The sequence below is a fragment of the Strix aluco genome, chromosome 8 (genome assembly GCF_031877795.1).
Source record: "Strix aluco isolate bStrAlu1 chromosome 8, bStrAlu1.hap1, whole genome shotgun sequence".
Taxonomy (NCBI): Eukaryota; Metazoa; Chordata; class Aves; order Strigiformes; family Strigidae; genus Strix; species Strix aluco.
This window is the reverse complement of record NC_133938.1, coordinates 6133105-6152150: the sequence shown is the minus strand read 5'-3', so window position 1 is coordinate 6152150 and position 19046 is coordinate 6133105. Positions and strand designations below refer to the sequence as shown.

The 19046-nt window shown below is 52.3% G+C and overlaps 1 protein-coding gene across 1 annotated transcript; it reads left to right on the top strand.

Moving 5' to 3' along the window:
• Positions 1 to 11375: 11375 nt before the first annotated feature.
• On the top strand, positions 11376 to 18644 carry TMEM61 (transmembrane protein 61). The gene is made up of 3 exons (XM_074833181.1): positions 11376 to 11417; positions 15512 to 15922; positions 18308 to 18644. The coding sequence occupies exons 2-3, from the start codon at positions 15573 to 15575 to the stop codon at positions 18591 to 18593; spliced, it is 636 nt and encodes a 211-aa protein (XP_074689282.1). The 5' UTR covers positions 11376 to 11417; positions 15512 to 15572; the 3' UTR covers positions 18594 to 18644.
• The last annotated feature ends 402 nt before the right edge of the window (positions 18645 to 19046 follow it).

Here is a 19046-nt window from a genome sequence, read left to right as displayed (position 1 = left end):
TTATTTACCAATTTGTCCTCTGACTGAAATTATGCATGGAAAAGAAGTTTCCCATGCCCTGAGATTATTTTAACCTCTCTGAAGGAGCTAAATAATTATTCTTGATCTGAGTATGATCAAGTGCAGGGTTATTGGGTAACAGCATCATTTATTCATAAGGGGATATTTATACCTTCAGTGTAAATACTGTTTTGAAAATGTTTTTATGAAGAGCCATTAGAAGTGCTTATAATGTTTTCCATGTTTTGCTCTTGTTTTTGTAAGGTCCTAGGCAGCAAGAAGGGAGTAGGTGAGCTCAAAGATTGCAATGCGAAACTGCTTTAAAACAGAGGAGTGAATCACCATTAAGATTATGGTGAAATTGCCTGCATACCTAGCGATGCCAAGCATAGAAAATAGAGGAATCAGAAGGGGATGAGGGAAGGGGAGACAGATGTTTTAAATGCTGACGTTTTTCAATTTTAGTTATTTTAGGTGTGAGCAAAACATCATCCAACAATCTACATAGGCTTAGGAAAACATCATCCGCAAATCTGGTTTGAAAAGCTAAGAGTCCCTCGGTATCTTTGGTAAGACTGAAATCCCTATCTCTTCAATTAAATTATCATTTTAAGTGTGTTTAAGCTGTTAGTGCTTCTTAAAAAAGCAGTCCTCTTCCCTTCCTCTCCTCCCTCCCGCTCCTGCCATCCCATCCACCCACTCGTGCTGTTCTGGGCACACTGTGCAGTACAAAATGCGTCTGCTGTCACTCAGTAAAACAGGTTGAGGAACTGATCTGACTGAAGAATTGAACTGTTTTTTTAAATCAATTTTTTTCTGCCTGGATCAGCTCTCTGGTGTTCACCCCACACACGCTTGTGTAGGTGGGGTGCAGGGAGCAGAGCAGGGAGCTCTCACTGGCTGTGCCAGAGCTACCCATCTCCTTGGTGAGAGCTCACGCCGCCGATACCGTGAGGACTCTGTTCATTACCAAGCGGGACTCAGTAATAACTATACAAAGGCTTTTGGACAAAGAAAGAATGAAAAGATGCAGCTGCTTGTCTAAGGGGACAGCTAAAAGGGACATGATAATGATGTACAGAGCATTCGAGCTGCGGACAAAAGTAGGCTGAAAACTTCTGTCTCTGTAAGAAAAGTATGAAGAGGCATTCAGTGGAACCAAAGAAAGACATTGAAAAGCGTTAGAAAGCCCTTTTTTTTCCCATGCAAGCTCTCACAGCCCTGGTACTGACTGCCACAGCGCTGCTGGTGAGTGGTACCAGGACGTCAAAAGGACGGGTGTTTGAATAGTTATAGTTATGAAAACTAATCAAGAATTTTGGGAAGGCTGCAAGCTGCCTTAATTCAACAAACCAACCAGCCCATGCTCACTAGGGGTTGGGAGAACATTTCCCTAATCACCTGCCTTCAGGTTTCCTGCGAGTTTGTTTGGCACAGAGTTGGTTTCGGAGGGTTGGAGGGAGGTGGTTTTCAAATTCCTGGGTGAGAAGCTCCCTCTGCTGAGAAAATCAAAGTATGTTCGGTCGCCTTGAGGGAAAAGCCTGCTGGGGGACTGGCTGGAGCCGGGCGTTCGGTGTGACGTGGGCAGGTTGACACGCATCGTTCTGGATACGGGCTGAAAGAATCTCGAGAGCTTTTGTACATCCAGTAATCGAAAAAAAATGTCAAATGTCAGCTTGAAGGAAAAAATACAGGCGAATGTTATCAGCTGTTTTATAGACTGATGATATCAGAACAACTGCCAGAATATTCCAGAGGGATGATACATTCTTACGTATTACCTCTGAAAGAAGAAAGTTGCTTTGTGGCACAGGAAGATTTGAAGCCAGCCTGGCCTGGGGAGTGCTCTGTGCCTTTTGGAGGGAAAGCAGGGCTGTAGCGGGCAGGAGAAGCACGTACCCACCTAACACCTGACAGCCACGTCCTGGGATCAGGGTACATTTCCAAGGAATGTGAGGAAGAGCAGCCAAACACTGCTAAATCCTTTTGGTAGTGTAAACCTAAATGGAAAATAGCTGGTGTGACGGTCCTACCTGTCCGAGGAACAGGAACTAGAGTGGCTCTGTGTGCCCTTTCTCCACCTGGATGCACGTTTGTGACGCCCAGGAGATTTCAAAAGACAGCAGAGACATTTCTACTGATGTTTGACTCATCAAACTTGCACGCTGTACCTTAGAAAACCTTCTCTTCAGGGGGTGTATGGGAAGAATGGGGTTTACTTTATGTTGCTCAGTTGTCTGGCTTCCAGATGGTGTTTTTTGAAAGGTATTTATCAATAGAATATCCATTAGCCAGGACCCACTTCTCAGGTTTCACAACTATTTCATGTGAGGGAGTTGAGATGCATGAGGACTTGAGGAGGAGGAGGAGGGCAGAGGGTTTAGTACAACAGCTGTAGCTGTGGTGGCTGTTGAAAAATCAACCAAAAAGGGACGATGGGATTGCAGTTACTTTAGAAACCGCCAGGTAGCTCTCGGGGAAAATGAAACACCATCTGAAGGCTTAGACAAGATCTTTAGGATGATTAGGCTATTTTAGATGTAGGTGGACCTAATCTACTATGGAAGGACTTGTTTAACATCTGTGATGGGGAAGGGTCTCCTGGTGGCTGGGGGCCAGCCTGCTCAGCACACCTACTCCTCAGGGTGACTTTGCTCTTTCTTCCTTGCCTTCCCCTTGTCCTCTCAAGGCTGCAGTTACCCTGTTTGCACCGGGAAGGGCTTCACCAAGAGAAGGAATAAATGGTGCCGCAAGGCAGGACAAGGAACCAAGGATGCCTGGGCTGTACACTATGTGCTTGCATAGTGGCTGTGTTGTGTGGCCCCACTCCTCCAGCAACGAGTTGTTGTACATGGCTGGTGGGAGCCCAGTTGTCATCTTGGGAGGAAGCAGATGTAGGGTGTGAAGTGAAATCTGGAATATTAACGATGGCAGGATGGGGCCCATCCTTCGGTGGCCGTGCACTGCGTCAGGAGGCAAGGTCAGCTGCTGGTCAGCACGTTCACAGAGCCGCCGAAAAAAACCCCCGTGCTGCAGAACGTGCGAGAGCTTTCGTGTATTCTCTCTGACGTGTATTAAATCCAGCTTTACAACTGCCTGTGAAAAGACGCACTGTCTGGGATTTATAAAAAGAATCACTTGTCAAAACAGAGAGCCGGGCTGGGAAAGGAATTCAGCCCTCCCTTCATTGTCACTGGGGCCAGTGTCCTCAGCAGCAAAAATGAAACAGCTGTGGCAAGGTAGCCCGCATGATGGGCTGGTGACTGAAGGACTTGGGGTTCCAGCACTGAAACTAGAAACTGAGGGAGGCCGTGCTCCTCCTGGGTGAGCAGTGGAGGAGAGCGAGCTCATGGGCAACCACCAGTTGGGTTCATGGCCCCACTGGGCATGAGACTGTCTGAGAGGGAGGAGGGGCAGCAGTTGGAGAAGCGGTGGTGGTCCCCGTCTCCTTCCATCAGTGAGATCCTGTGGACACCGACTGTGCTGGGCATCAGAAAGGAGCTGTAGCCACTGGAAGGCCCACCCTGAGCACTAAATTTGTTGTTTAGGACGCATGGTATATAGCTGGATCTCCATAGAATGGACATGTGTGCCAGCGGCCTCCAAGATGCCCAGGGTGAACTTTGTCGTGAAGGCAGTTGTGAAGCACGGCTGGTGATGAACGTCTCCAGGATACCTTCTCCTGTGACTTGCCTCCGGCCTCCTCTTGCCTGGAGTGGCAAATGTGGTGGGAACATGCAAAAAGCATTCGGGGCTGCTAACGTGACAGTGAAGGCTTGCCAATGTCACTGGAGGAAAACACTGGAAGTTATTTTTCTGTACAGGCCACATTTTTCTCCCGTTTTCAGCTCCCAGCAAATCTGCATGTGTGTTTAGCTTCCCGGTACCAGATGTACTTGCAGGCCCTTTTCCTCCAAATAAAGCTAAGGCTTTCGCTGCCTTGGCCATCGCCATTCTCCCCGTCTGGTGCTGTTGCTCTGTCACCTGTCTGCTTTCATTTATTTCAATGTTTTAAAAATTTCATGGGCCCACTCCCAGATGATGTAAACTGATAAAACTCCAGGCCACGCTCCAAAAACATCAGTGCAACTGTAGGATCTAGCTCTTTGGGTTTACTTACCTATGCCAAAGAAAAATAGAAAAGCTGTAAGCAAAGCAAAAAAGGAAAAGAAAGGCTGAAAAAAAGAAGTTTAAAATGTTGGTTATATAAGAGTTGTATAGCTATTATCGTTATCTAGCATACCCTTTTCATAAGCAAAGCAATCGCAGCCAGATAAGTTAATAATTAAGGGTGACAAAAATATACCATTGTTCCAGTAATAAGGAACAGTATTAGTCTTATTGAAGATAAATGGAGGCGTCTTTAATATGGTTCAGTGCTGTGCTGATAGACTGCTAATGCCCCTTTTTCGCTAGAAAACTCAGCATAAAATCAGGTCAAAAGCTGATTGCCAGTATCTTAAAGCCATTTTATTTCCCTCCAAGTTGCTCGCCTCCTTTCGATGGCAGATGTGGCTTGGTGGCAGTCCACGTTGGGAAGCGACTCCCACACGTACGGAGCTGAGCAGAAGGAAGTTGGAGGCTTTGAGAAGAGGTGCCTGCCCCTTTCTATCACGAGCAACAAGACCTGCTCCCGCGTGTGGATCATCTCATGGAGATACAGAACAATTTCAGACGGAGTGAAAACTGAATAAACAGCCTGGTCCTCACCCCTGCAAATACGTGATTGGCAAAGGTCTCTGCACGGGAAGGTGGTGAGGGTGTGATTGCTCAGTCTCCCTTAATGCAAGAGAGTCCTGTAAAATTCAGTTTGGCAGACTTGATTATAGCAATGCCTAGTAAAAAGAGAGCAATTTCAGTACCTCCTGATGCAATCAAAACCCAATTTTTTCATCCCTCTAACAAGCACAGAAATGTGATGGCTGCAAAACTGTGCCGATGGGGAGCAGTGGCCTTTCGATACCCACAGCCAGAAATGCTGTGCCTCCCAAAATAGATCTGAAAATGGGTAAATGCACAGATCCCGTCTCCAGCTCACGTTAAAACCTAGGTGTGCTTCTCAAGCCTCGCGCGCTGAGCTGGCAACTCACACGATTGCTTTCTGTCTCCTGCCCTCTCCATCTTCAGCGAGGCCCGTTTTTTTACAAAATCCTTAAGAAAAGAATCGGGAGATCAGCCAGCAATAAACCATTGTCATCCCAGAGCGGTTAATTACCATTATCTCTAGTATCAGCCAAAAGCCTGTAATAAGCTCTGAACTTTTATTGCACTGAGGTGTCCGTTCACATCCAGACTAAAGCAGATTATAGGGCTGGGATGAGCTCTCCCTGCTGCTGGAAGTGGCACAGTGAATCACCGAGGGAGGAGAGTTTCATCCCTCTGTGAGGCAAGGAGTCACCCGCCAACAACAGTTGACAGTTTCCTGGCACGGGAGTATTTACACCTCTGGGGAAGTGAAACTACACTCTTTCAAAGAAGATGAGTAGCCAGAGTAGCTCCTAGCTAAGGAAAGGACAGGATACATTTTGGGGAGAAAGATTAACTCTCTGGGTCCCAGATGACTTCACAGGGAGGTCAAGCAGGGAAACCTGTGCTCTCCATCAGCGGTGGCAGGTCTCTATCTCAGGGATGCCACATGCAGGTGCTTTCTCTGAGGTCCTGCCACAGTCTGAGATGCTGATGGTAAGTCACCTGGATATGGGAGATAGAGACTTTTTTTTCAGTCTGAAGGTAAGTAATTTAGGCAACGTCTTCCATCTGTTTCTTCACATGCATCTTTATAAGTGTCTGTTACTCACATTCACATCCTTCTCTTTCTCCCAAGTCCATATAGGGTCTGTTCTTCTTTGACAGTTTGGGGGAAGACCTAGGAGCAACCTTCTCCTACACCTCCTTAGGAGAAATCTTCCACTACTGCTGTTTCTTTCAGGAGTAAATCATGGAGAACATGGAGAACATGCTGAGCGTAGGGTCTCCACAGAGTTTCAAACTGCAGAGCTAACTGGAGCGCGAGCCAAATTCACCATTGAGGGAGCCACGGTACTGCCCTTGGCTTCACTGGAGATGAGTGCTGATACCCTCCGTCAGCCTGGCTCTGACACTTTTAATGCCATTACAGAGAAGTTGCAGCCCTTTATTTCCCAAACTCACCTCCTGTCATTTTTTGCAGAATTTTGAAAGTGTCTCCAGTTACCTAGAAACTTGGGTAAGAAGATGTAAATCTTCCAGGTGAAAAGCAAGGCAAGGTGTGCAGGCAGAAATAACAGCTTTTACTAGGTCAACAGCAGGCAGAAATAACAGCTTTTACTAGGTCAACGGACGGCATTGCAGACAAGCTTTGAAGAAAGCAGACAAGCTTTTGGGCACAGCAGTATAGCCAGAGCAACATCACTGCTGCTGGAAGGAAGAGAGTGACATTTGCTGTTTGAAACGGAGACCACGCGGCGCGAAGAAAAGAGAACCAAGCTTAACAACACCTACCTCCTAAGCTGCTGTAAGTTACACAGCACCTTTCCCACCACCTATAACCCTCAGACACCAGATGCTGCCCCAAATACTCTGACCTGCAGAGGGGCTTTTGTGCCTTGAAGTGTGTTTGGGGTTTTTTTTGAGCTATATATCACTCAGACTAATAAAAGATGCTCCCTCTCCTTTCAGCCATACTTTGTGCATCTCCTCAGGCTGTCATGCTTCCAACAAAAGTTTTGCAAGGTTTGCTGGCAGTGTAATATCCCTCAGCAACCACCCAGCACAGCGCACCGATGTAAGCAAGGGCTTGTGGGCAGCCCGATGCCAGTGAGATAATGCAGGGGGCACTGGGAAAGGAAACCAGCTGTGGAACATCTGGGACAGGTGTATGTTGGACACTGAGGGCTTCCTTGTGGCTTCACGCATGGTGGCAACCAGAAGAGTGAGATGGCTGCGCCATCCTTTTTCTAAAAATCATAATTAGTGCTGCTTTTAAGCTTCTTTGCATTTCTGTGCTGGAAAAAAAAAAAAAAAAAAAGCCCATTACCTCCTTCCTGGAGACCACTGTAGTAGCTGAGTGCAACGGAGACATGAAGGTGGCACAGGGTAGCTGTAGTTCATCCCACATGTAATGCTGAGTTCTCTGGAAAGTAAATTTAGCCAGCTTTGATTATAAGTGCTTGCTACTTTTTTGAACATCAGCATTTGGAATCAAGGATACACAGGAGCTTCAGCCTCAGATATTCAACGTGCAGAGTAAAGTTAACTGCTGCGTGTTTCAGCAGCCAGCGCAGATCTTCAATAGCTCTCTCTGCTCAGGTGTGATAAATGCACTCACGACCCGCAGCAAACTTGACTGAGGAGCCTACAGGGCTGAAAATCAATGTTTCTTCACCGTGAGCCAAATGGCAGCTCATGCTCTAACAGAGCTGCAACATCTGCAGCGTGCAAAACACGCTGGGTGGTGGGTTACGCATGTGTTAGCACAACGGTTGTGCCTCTTCCCAGAGGAAGAAGCTCCGATCTGAAATGCTCAAAGCACAAGGGGCCTCCCTAAGGCAAAAATCTTCAGGAGCTCAAGAAAAGGTTTGCTTGACTAAAGATTGAGCAGAGGCATCAAGATTTAACTCTTTCTTCCCACATGCACCTTTTTAGGTGAATTGCAAATCCTCTGTAGATTTTGGTGGAAAGCTCCTAGGAAGCTCTTGCTGTCCCCATTTGCAACACAAAATTTTCCTTACAGGATACCCACAGCTTTGTCATGCCTGTTTATCTACACAACAGCCTCAATGGGAGGTGGCACCAGGTCAGCCCAGTGCTCCTGTGCTAACACAAGTCCTGAATGAAGAGCAGAAGGAATTTGAGATCATTGCTCATCCACAAAGCTCTCTGTGGATGAGGGCATCAGGACTTCTCCCTTTCCAGGACTTCCCACCACAGCCACGTTCCTCGGTGTGTTGCAGCTTTACAAACTGCTGGGTAGGACACTGTTACAGTCAGGTTAGCACACATTTAAAGCTTTAAAACATGCAGAAGTTTGGGGTCCAGAAGCTTGCTAGATGATGGACACAGCTAGTGCAGAAACCACTTCAGAAACTGATATTAAACAAGTGATCGAGCTGAATGCAGTTTATACACCTCTCACTTTTCTGTGGTAATTCAAATCCAGTAGAAGCCATTGGAACTAAATAAGAAGATCTGTTATGTACAAAATGGGCTTCTGGAGTCCATAAAGTTTCAGAGCGAAAATATAGCTGTCCACAGGAAGAGTACTTCTTGGTGAACCTGGCCAAAACAAGCACACGCCACTCTGTGGTCACGGGGATGATCACCTTTCACATCCAAATGCTGGGCTTTGCCTGCTGGAGAGCAACCATGAGCCATCCCAGACCCTCCAGCTGCCCATACAGCAGAACCACCCCAGAGAGATCTATAGCCAGCTGCAGGTTCAACCCCAAATGAGCCTAAGGACACTGGTCAACACTGCATCCTTTGAAGATGTGGGACAAATATTTTCAATGCCTAGATTTACTGGTTGGATTAAGTAGGAGTGCCTCAGCCAGTATATCAACTATCGCAACTAATTAGGCATTTTAAGAAGATGCAGATGAAGGCAAAGATAAAGAGCAGGAGGTTTCTCCCTTGCTTTACATGTGCCGGGTGCAGGAACTCCTTCCCATCTGCACATCCTCATGGCTGTGTGCTCCAGGCTGCACCCACCTCTGCTGTGCCCAGCGGCCCATGCTAAGGGGAAACACGAGGTGCGCCAGCCCCTTGGGAATGGCTTCTCTGTGATCCGGACAATATGGGCACCTTATGCCTCCAGAGGTGTGTCCCCTACAGCCTCAGCAGCAGCTCTTTAGTGTCTCCATCATGGGTGGCAGAACGCTGCCGAGAGGTGCTTGCCGGGGGCAGCTGGGCACGCGGAGAGCGGCCCGGGTGCCAAATCACCCATGGCGACCTGTGACCTGGCCCAGGGTGTCGACACTCCTGTCCCAGCTAGGAGGGCCCTGGCAGGGAGCCTGGGCTCCTCTTCTCTGGGCTTGGTGCCCTGGTTGCACCCAAATTTGCTCTTGACTTAGTGCTCTGGTATCAACCACCTGGTCGTGATGGGGCAGAAAGTACATTCACGTACACACACACACACACACACACACACACACAGAGGTATTGAAAAAGCTAACTTATTTAGCCTGATTATACAGTGAAGTACACTATTTTACATGTGATTTGCTGCAGCAGCAAAATGTGAACAGTGAATCAAGAAGCAGCACTTTTCTGTGCCAGCAGCGTTGATCAGGCACAGCATCCTTACCTGGGGGAGGCAATTACTGGAACAATCTCTTTTTCTCCATTCCTCCTTTGTTCCTGTTCTTGCAGGGGCTGTAACTGTCTTTTATATCTTCTCGTTTTCTCCACTGTGGTTTCACCGTGCATGGGATGTTTTACATATTTTGCACAGATATTCTGCCTTTATTCTGGAGGAGCCCTTTGCCCGTGCCCTGTGATGTGTTGCAGCATCTTGTCCCCCAGCAGGAAAGTTCTCAGAGAGGGAAAATATGTTTTGGCTGAAGCGCTGCTAAGCTGGCACCACTCAGCACTTAGAGCCTCTACCTTGTGAAATATTTGTCCTGGGTTTGTGGCTGCCTGCAGGCCAGCTCTGGGGAAGAGACAGAAGATCGCAGATGGTTATGGGGCTGGAGGACCAAAGGGCCAGAGCAATGCGCTGTCACGGAGCCACCTCACTCTCTGCAGCCCTGAGCTAGGAAGAGCGCACAAAGCTGTGCACTAACATCGCTTCGAAATGCTTCAGAAGCCATCTGACAATCAAATTTCAGTTAGATATAATATCTGAGCAGGTAACGAGCCGCAGAAGATGTCTCATTGTCCTTTAATAAGGGAACTGATGATTCACAGTGCCCGTGTCACTCACGGATGGTAACATGAGTGCTCAGCTCCAGCGTAGCTGCAACAGAGGAATCCAGATGTTCACTCCTGGGATCCCTGGGGCCAAACTCTGTCCTGCCAAGGAGCAAAGACCACCGTGTTTGGAGGACACTTGGGCTTTGTTGTCAGGGATTGTACCCAGGGGTTCAAGGACCTTGCTGCATCCCAGCCCAGGGGGTGAGGCCATGCTGGGGTGCTGGCCTCAGGGACCCCTGCCCCATGCTCCTCTCTCTGTGATGGAGACCCAACCTGCTACAGGGCCAGCCCCACGTGAACCAGTCTTCTTTGTGCCTCAGTTTACCATTTGTAAAACTCCTCAGTGTCCGCAGGTAAATGGGCTGCACACCCCCACGTTTATCAGCTAGGCTGAGTGGTGACCAAGCATACACGACGCAGATAGGAATTACATGACGGGGCTTTGCACCAGTCCCTGCAGCCTCTGCAGATAAACCCTGAGCTGTTTTTGAACCAGCAAGGTGAGGAGCTGCAAGGAGCGTGGGACCAGCAGCCTGGGGTTCATTCAGCTCCAGCGCAGGTGTATCCATAGAGATGGCTTTGCTTGTCAGTGCTGCTCAGCTCGAGAGCAACTCGATGGATCTGTGCAAGCACGCAGCCAGAGCACAGCGCAGCGCGACAGCGGTTGGTAGGATCTACCCCTGCCTCTGCCATGAGGAACTGTGCGTGAAGGTCCCAGGCCCACAGACCATCCCGAACCTCAGCTCGGAGCACCCTCGGCTTGTTTAACACCCAGGTATCCTCATGGGTGCTGCGGGGCAAAGAGATCCAGCTGGAGCTGGGGAAAAGGGGCAATGCTGGCATTTGGCAGAGAGGTGAGGAGAACTGAGGTGGTCACAAAGCAAGTTTGTGGCAGAGATCCCCCCTGTGCTGCAGCGTGGGTGTCCCACCCATAGGACAGTGGTGTCCCACCCGTGGGGTAGCGATGCCTGGGAACCTCTCCTGGGCTCTGCAGCCCGAAGCTCTCCCCAGGTCCCTGACCCGCCTGTTCCCTGGCTTCTGCGTCCCGGGGGTGACCGGGCTCTGTGCTGCCTGTCCCTTGGGAGCACGGGCAGTGCCACCCCCGCTGGAACCCCCATTTCGGGGGGCTTGCCGCCTTACCGACCTCCCCTCCCCAGCGCTGGCGGCCGTCAGGTTCCCCCCCAGCAAGTCGCCTCCTTCACAAGCAGAACACAGCACCACAGTGCCTGCGGGGGGAGTTCCCTTGGCCTTTTTCTTTCTCTTTTTTTACCTTTTTTTTTCTTTGTGTTTTCCTCACGGGAGCGCCGCGCCCCGACGGGCCGAGCCCGGAGCACCGCTCCGAGGAGCCGGGAGCGACCCGACGGGCCGGGAAAGAACGGACGGGCTCCCGGTAGCGCCGTTCCCCGCCCGCCCCACCGCCCCCGCCACCGCCCGCCCCCGGCCCCGCCCGGCCACCGCCCCGCCCGCCCCACGGGCCGGGCTCCGCGGGAGCCGCCGCTCGGCCGGAGCGGGGCTGGCGGCGGCGGGTGAGTGTGGCGGAGGGTCGGGGTTCGGGGAGGGGGGTGGTGAAGGGGAGACGGACCCACCCCCCACCCACCCCCCGGCTTGTGGCTTTGCCGGAGGGGAGAGGCGGCGGGGGCACCGGCCGCGGCGGGGAGGGGTCCCCCCGGGAGGTGCCACCGGGTGACAGCCGCTTCTGTAGAGGGGACGTCGGGTTGTGGCATCGCCGCCGTCGGGACGGCCGGAGCGGCGGCTGGGCTGGCTGGGGGCGCGGGGGCTGGCGGGGGGACACACGCGCTTGGCTCCGCGCTGGCTCCCCTCCATCGCGCTGGGGAGGCTGACGGCGCCAGAGCTCCTCGGATGCTCTTTCAAAAGCATCATTAGTACGATGGTTTGGATGGGTACCAAAGCCCTAATAATAATAACAATAATAACAATAATAATAGCGAATTCAGCTAAAGGCAGGAAGGAATCTCCCCAGTGACACGCTCGCACTTCGGCGCGTCTCTCGCCAGCGCTCCTCTTGGCACATCCACGTGTGGTTAAAGGTCTTCAGGCCGCACGGCAGGACAGGCTGTAAGTGCCGTGAAGGGACAGGGTGTGGAGGTGGATTTCTGCTTGATGGCAGTGGGAGAGATTCAAAACTCCTTTCATTTCTTGTATTGCTAGAAAAGAGTGTTTTTCTGAGTAATGGTTAGTAGACCCTATGAATCACCATCTGCATAACTTTATATGGGGGATGCTATTCTCAGCATCTTACTGAACTATGTAAACTATTAACAGTCGTATCTGTTTGTACATGCAACGTGCAAATCTATTTCCCTGGAAAGACTATTTCAGAGTAGGTCAAAGGAGGAGACGGGGCAGAACAAAATGTCAGGGTGGCTCAGCGGGTGGAGACGGGTGTTTGGGAGCCGGCAACTGCCGTCTTCAGAGGAGCAGCCCCTCCGTGGAAATCCTGTGCCAGAAATGCTCCCTGGGAGACCTGATGTGCGGGGTGCTGAGCGCCCCGGGAGCGGAGCCGGGAGCAGGGACTTGGGTCCTGCCCCAGCCTCACACCTCGCTTCCCGCTCCTTCGGCCTCTTCTCCCAGCGGTTGGTGTGCTGAGAAAAACATTGTGGGTCTTTTAAAGAGGCTCAGGAGAGCCGTGCCAGCCCGAGGGGGGGGTTTGGCAAGGGGACGGTGTGATGGCAATGTCACCCAGCGCAGAGGAGCCACCCCCGCACACGCGCGGCGGGAGCACGTGCCGGGTAGGCTGGAGGAGCTTTTAGCGTCGCTCCCTGCACTGCGCTGGTTTTGTCAAGAGAGAAGAGTTTATTCTCTCGAGCTGTCAATCTGTCACCTCCCAGAGGCTCTCCGCCTTCTCTCCACGTCTGCCTCCCCCTCGCTGCCAGCGCTCCCAGATGTGCGCAGCGCTGGGGGCTGCAAAATTCCCTGTGCCCGGGCAGGGGAATCACAGCATCTCCCAGACCTCACCAGGAGAATCACAGAGTCTCCCAAACCTTACCAGGCTGACCCCAAAACGAGGAGAGTGTTGACTGCAGGAGCTGAATTTCAACTCTTGGTGCTGTTTCAACCCAGGCTTTCAGTGCAGAGTCACCTGTCATTTCCACGCTGCTGGATTGAGAGTTTTGCTGTAGGGTTTTTAGGTTGTGGGATTTTGTTTTTCAATTAATATTGACAGAAAATTTTCCAGGAAAATGTGACGCTCTCAGAAGGAGCTGGATTCATGGGTCAGTGGGGTCTTTGTGCTCTCCTGAGCATGAGTGAGCATGAGTCCAGCTTGTCTGCTGTGTCCTGCTCATGTTTGGTGGTGAGTTGGAGGGTACTGATCCCTAATAGCATCTCTAACCGGTCCCTAACAGTCCCTTCTCCATCTCAGCTCAGCCATTCAGGAGGGAGCATCTAAACATGTCCCCTCGTTATGGGGGAAGCTCTGCCTCCTCTCAGCCCAGTAACACCACCTCCTTCCCAGCGGGTGACTGCGGCTGCTGGTGGGGACCACTGGCCACCACCAGCCCAGGCAACGAGTCAGGCTCGTGACTGCGGGACAAGAGCCAGAGTGTGTTGTTGGGGCTCCCAGTCCTGCAGCCTTCCTGCAGGTTTCCTAAATCCCACTTCTCATCGGATTTCTTCATTAAACATAGATTAGATCAGATGGTGTTTCTTTCACTACGAAGTAATTTGGCTTTCCATTTAGTGGGCCCATCTGATAAATAATGGCTTGAAATAATGTAATTCCACCCGCCCTTGATCACTCTGAGTCTGTGCTGGACTTCTGCTCCCTCCTTAGCTCTGGCTTGGCACTTCCAGATCTCAGGGTACAATTTGATTCCCTGCTGTAGGAGGAGAGCCCAGCCTGGAGGAGTGGAGACCAAAGCCACCAGTTTATCTTCATTTTACTGACATACAGGCAAAGTGATGAAGGCAGAGGTGGGGACTGAGCATGGGTCACCCAGCTCTCCATCCACCTCTGCGCTTGAGCCCCATCTCCGTCCTGGCCAGCCCCCAATGTGCCAGCTCTCCACTGGCACTGCCACCACGAGAAGCATTCACAGAGGAGTCACCCAAGACTGAATCCGTAAGGGAGTGCTAATGCTTAATTCCCACATGGTCCAAAGCTTTTCATCCATCAAGAAGTGGGAAATGAATGTGAATCTTCTTGCTGGGCAGTGAGCAAGGCCAGAGGGGACGTGGTGGGACCTCTCTGCCTCCCTGGTTGCTGATGCTGTTTGCTAGTTGGAGGTTGGGGATCCCCAAGCCCAGAGAGCAGATGCTTGTTGTTTGTTGGAGAAAGCAAGGGGGACTGAGAGCCCCAGAGATCAGAAACCAGCTCCCCCTCCCCAAATTTTCCTGCTCTGGGGAGGGACGGTTGCTCTCAGCATGTGACATGTGGCACTGCCTCCTCTCTTTGGTTGTCAAACCAACCCCAAACCACCCTGATGGGGCTGGTGAAGGTGGTGATAACACCTGCGGGACTGATCATGCTGGGGAGCTGAGAAGGTGTGTGCTGGAGCTGACCCAGAGGAGCAAGGTTTTTTTGTGCCAAAGCTCATGTGGATGAAGATTGAGCAGACTCTTCCAGTGTCAGGGTATTTACCCCACCTTCAAAGTAAACTGAAGCCCCTCTGTGCTTCTGCAGTGTCTCGAAATGGGACATCTTAGCTGGGTCAGCAAGAGCCTCGTCTATCTTGGTGGTCTCTTGCCTCACCCCCCTGACCAGCACAGCAGAAACACCTACTTCAGTTAGGTCATACTCTCTCCGAGGGTTTAGCTTGCATCCAGCACATTGCTGACTTCTAACAGAATCGGAAGGATTCCTGCTCTCATCCTTGCCCTGAGCTTGGTCACAGAGGGGAGCGCAGCTATTGCGGGCTCCATCAGTGATGGGAGATCTCACTGGGGTCCCTGCTCACTCGGTGTCTCAGGAGCCATCCCTAGGTGAGGTCCCCTGGGTTGCCAGCATCTGAGGGGTTTGTTTTCCCCCTGAAATAGCAGCTCTGTGACTTTCAGAGAAGGTACTTGGCTCTTTTCCCTGAGAAAGCAAGAGGCAGCACAGCCCTGAATCCCCTGGACTGTGGGCTTTTGAGCAGTGATGCCAGACATCTACTGTCACCACAGGACTGATTTACCTCCAGTTTCAGAGGAGAAAACATGTGCACTGATAATTCGGAAGCGATGACATCTTAAATTTATGTCCCTCTCCCTAACCTCTTCCATAAGCCTTGCTTTGATCAGGAATCCAGCTGGCATTCCTCCAAGCTTGGGAGGAAGTCTGGAATAAAATCCAAAGACAAGAGCTATGCAAGTCCCCGGAGCCGCCTCCGTAGCTCCCTGGCTGGGGTTTCCATCCTGCTTCCATGGGAGTGCTCTGTTGTTTCTTGAAAATGAGGATGTTTTTATGAGGCTGTTGGGAAGTTGATGGGTCCAAATGGGCAGCTGACTTGTTCTGCTCAAGAGCTTCCCATCTGAGATGGTGGAAATGCCCCTTCTGATGGTCAAAAATAAGTAGCTAAAGAGTGTGCAACCCTCAGGGAGGTCCTAGCTCAGTAGTTTTCTCCTCTGGCAGATCTTCCATGTCCTTGTCCTGCTCAAACCTGGTCCCTTTCTTGTCTCGCAGGACGTGGGCTCTCTCATGCCTTGTCTCACTCTTCTCCCCTCCTAAAACCTCGTTCTGAAGGATGGCAGCTGCCTCTTTCCGCTATGGCATGACCATCACCGGGGCCGTGCTGCTGGTGACGGGGACGCTGTGCTTTGCCTGGTGGAGCGACGGGGAGGTGGGCTCGCCGGCCGGCAGCGGGACTCGCCTCCTGCCTCCCCGGGAAGCCGAGGCGGTTCCCAGCTCCTCCTCCAGCGCCCTGCTCCGGTCTGTCAGCTTCTTCTGCTGTGGCATCGGCGGCATCCTCCTCCTCTTCGGGCTCCTCTGGTCCGTCAAAGCCAACGCCAGGGTGGTCTCCCGCCGCTACCAGTACCATTTCCCCAGGGACCTGCAGTACTTCACCGCGGAGCCTCCGGAGAAGTGGAACTGCAGGTGGGTGCCACGTCCCCGCCTGACGCTTGGGTGGGAAGAAGTCAAGGGTGGGTTTGATTGTCCCAGCGCGACCATGTACCTAAGCCTGCTCTCTGGCTTGCTCGCTGGTGAGCTCAGATGAGCAGTAATGCCACTGCGTGCTGCTCGGACCTTGTTCTGGCTCTCCTCCTGCTCCCTGAGCAGATGCTTTTGCTCATTAATGTCAACCTTCACCCCGGAACCTGCCCTCCCCGCAGGCACCCTCCATGCCCGCGCTGGCTGCTCCCGCAGCCGGCTCAGCCACGGACAGCTCTCCTTGCCCTGTGGGGCCATCACAGGCCAAGGCAGACATCTCCTTGGCAGAGCCACCAAGCAGAAAACTACATTGTTTTTCTGGCAGAAGGCCTGGATTTGGGCATGAAGGGGTCATCCAGACCTCCAGCTGTTGAAACCTTCCCTGCTGCCACAGGTCTGGAATGCTCTGTAAGGATGAGCGTGTCCATGGAAGTAAATGGAAGCAAAACCTATGTTAAAAGGAGGTAAAAGAAAAAAAGGAAAATAATCCTTGGATTGGCTTTGAGATGGGAGTGTAGGCACAGGGTCCTTCTATGAAGCCTGTTTTGGGGTGTGGAAAGACCCCTCACCCCACCCCAAACACCACTGCAGCTTGTCAGCTCCCAGACTCTTCCTGCATGAGCCTGAGATTTATTCCCACTTCTTGATTTAAAAGTTTTTTGATCAAAAGGTTTTTTTTTTTTCCAGAGACCGCTGTGGAAGCTCAGCCAGCCGGCCCTTCCCAGTGCTGTTTTATGGGGTCACAGCAGAGATCTTGGCTCCAGCATAAATCAGGCTCTGGGGAAAAGCAGCACTAAAAGAAACTCTTAAGAACATAAAACCATAAAAATTCAGTTGGAGCGGGAGGCACGTTCGTGGTTCTATGGAGGTTTCGGTACCCATCTGAATATCTGGGGTTGAGATTGTGAGCCAGTCTGGGTAGTCTGGGGGGAGTTTCCTCCTCCCGTGGAGGGCTTTGCTGTGCCCCCACTGGGAACATCCCCTTCCCTGAGCTCCCATGCCGGATGGGAAGGCAGCACCCGGGCACTGCTGGCGCTGCGGCAGCTCCTCCAGCCCCAGCTGCACTGGCATTTGCTCAGCAAAGCGTCCTGTGCTGGGAGAAATCCCCCCTCCCCGCATTTCCAAGGGAGCAGCCATTTGCAAACTGAAGCTGTTTGGCAAAAGCCACAGTGCAGATGCCCAGGAGGTAGTTCTGGGACAGGGGGCTGCCAAGTTTGGGATGGAGGAGGCATCCCTGCGAAGCATCACAGCTTTCCCTTTGGGCCAGCTGTGCCCCTCGATGCCCGCAGCCTCCCCGAGCACACTGTGCTGGGGTTTCATCTGCAAAAGCAAGCAGACAGCGTGTTGCTTTCAAAGCCTCCCTGTCTTTGGGACTGCACTGTTTTGTAGGGTGCTGAGTGAGGCCAGGTACAGGGCAAAGGTTGGGCGGAGGTTTTCCCTGTACACAAGCCGTGTTTGCTCAGCAAAGCAGTGCTGGAAGTGGCACCAGGCTTGGCCGGCGCGTGGAGGGTTCCAGCGGGCACGAGGGTGGGGTGCGACCGCACTGAACCGGGACGCCTGGCTCTTGCCCGGATGCTTGTGCCAAACCTCTCACTCGGCTGCTGGCAGCCTCTGTGCTTCGGGAGGTGACTTTGGGGTTAGGCAGATGATGAGGATGTTTTCCTGCCTGTGGGAAGCTGTGCGGTGCAGAATGGGGGGCAGATGTCTCCAGAGTCAGCACCTCGTCTGCTTTGCAGTCATTCACATGTTGTAGCCCTTAATGCAGGAGGTGGCAGCTCTCCGAGGCTGCCTGGCCAGGCTGCTCTTCCTCTTCTCGGGTTAATAAACTCAGTGGGAACTGGGTGATGTTGCCTTGTCACAGGGTCTGGTGGATGATGCCCTTCCTCCTGCACAGATCCCTACCCTCCTGGTGCCAGGAGGCAGCTGACGTGGTCTTCCCTTGCCCCTGAGCACGCAAAACCTGCTCATGTGCCATCCCCAGCACACACGCCTCCATCGTGCTTAGGGATGCTCCAGCTGATGGCGTTGATGGGTGCTGGGGTGCTCTGGTTGGGAGGGAACTGGGATGCTCCAGTTGATGGGCGTTGGGATGCTCCAGTTGATGGGTGCTGGGATGCTTCAGTTGATGGGTGCTGGGATGCTTCAGTTGTCGGGTGCTGGGATGCTTCAGTTGATGGGTGCTGGGATGCTCCAGTTGATGGGTGCTGGGATGGTTCTGGTTGATGGGGCCCAGGGATGCTCCAGTTGACCAGTGCTGGGGTGCTCCAGTTCCTGGGTGCTGGGATGCTCCGGTTGATGGGGTGCGCTGCTGAGTTTCTTCTTCCCTTGCAGCACCTGGGATGCCAGCGCCATCCCCACCTACGAAGAAGCCCTGACCTGCCGACCTGCCCACGGCATCCCAGCCTACGTCCAGTCCCCGGGGAGAAAGGAGGAGCTCACGCCACCCCTGTACCGCTACCTGGAGGAGGACGAGAGCTGGCAGGGCGGCCGCCGGCGCAGCTCCTCCGACAGCGCCTTGTTCCGCCCCAGCCCGTCCTGGCTGGAGACCCAGCACCCCGGGGAGGCGCAGGCAACGCCTCCCCCCAGCTACGAAAACATCAGCGTCCGGGGCGTCTGAGCTGGCGGCGGCATGGGGCTGGGACTCTGCGCGTGGTTGCCTCAGCTTTAAACCGAGCCCTTTCCTTGTGGGGTGAGAGGAGGGTGGGCGAGGAGGGGAAAGGGGCCGTCTGGCTTTTGAACCATCAGTCCAGGGCTGTCGGGGTTGTGGGTCCCATGTGCGATGTGTTCAGAGCGTCGGGGGTAACTGGCATGTTTGAAAGCCTTTGTATTTTTAATAAAACCACTGCAGGTTGCAGGTGCTTTGCATTCCCTGCTCTGACCCACCCTGGGGAGTTCATATCAGACCAGGGGTTGCCCACTCAAAGCAAGAGCTGGATAATAAAAATTGCAGCAAAGAACGAGGAATCTGGCCAGATTAAAAAAACAGCTCTGTGCCACCCTGTTTGCTCCTCTGCCTTTTCAAAGCCCCTTCCAGCCATATCACCATCCCTTCGACCTTGCTTTCCCCACA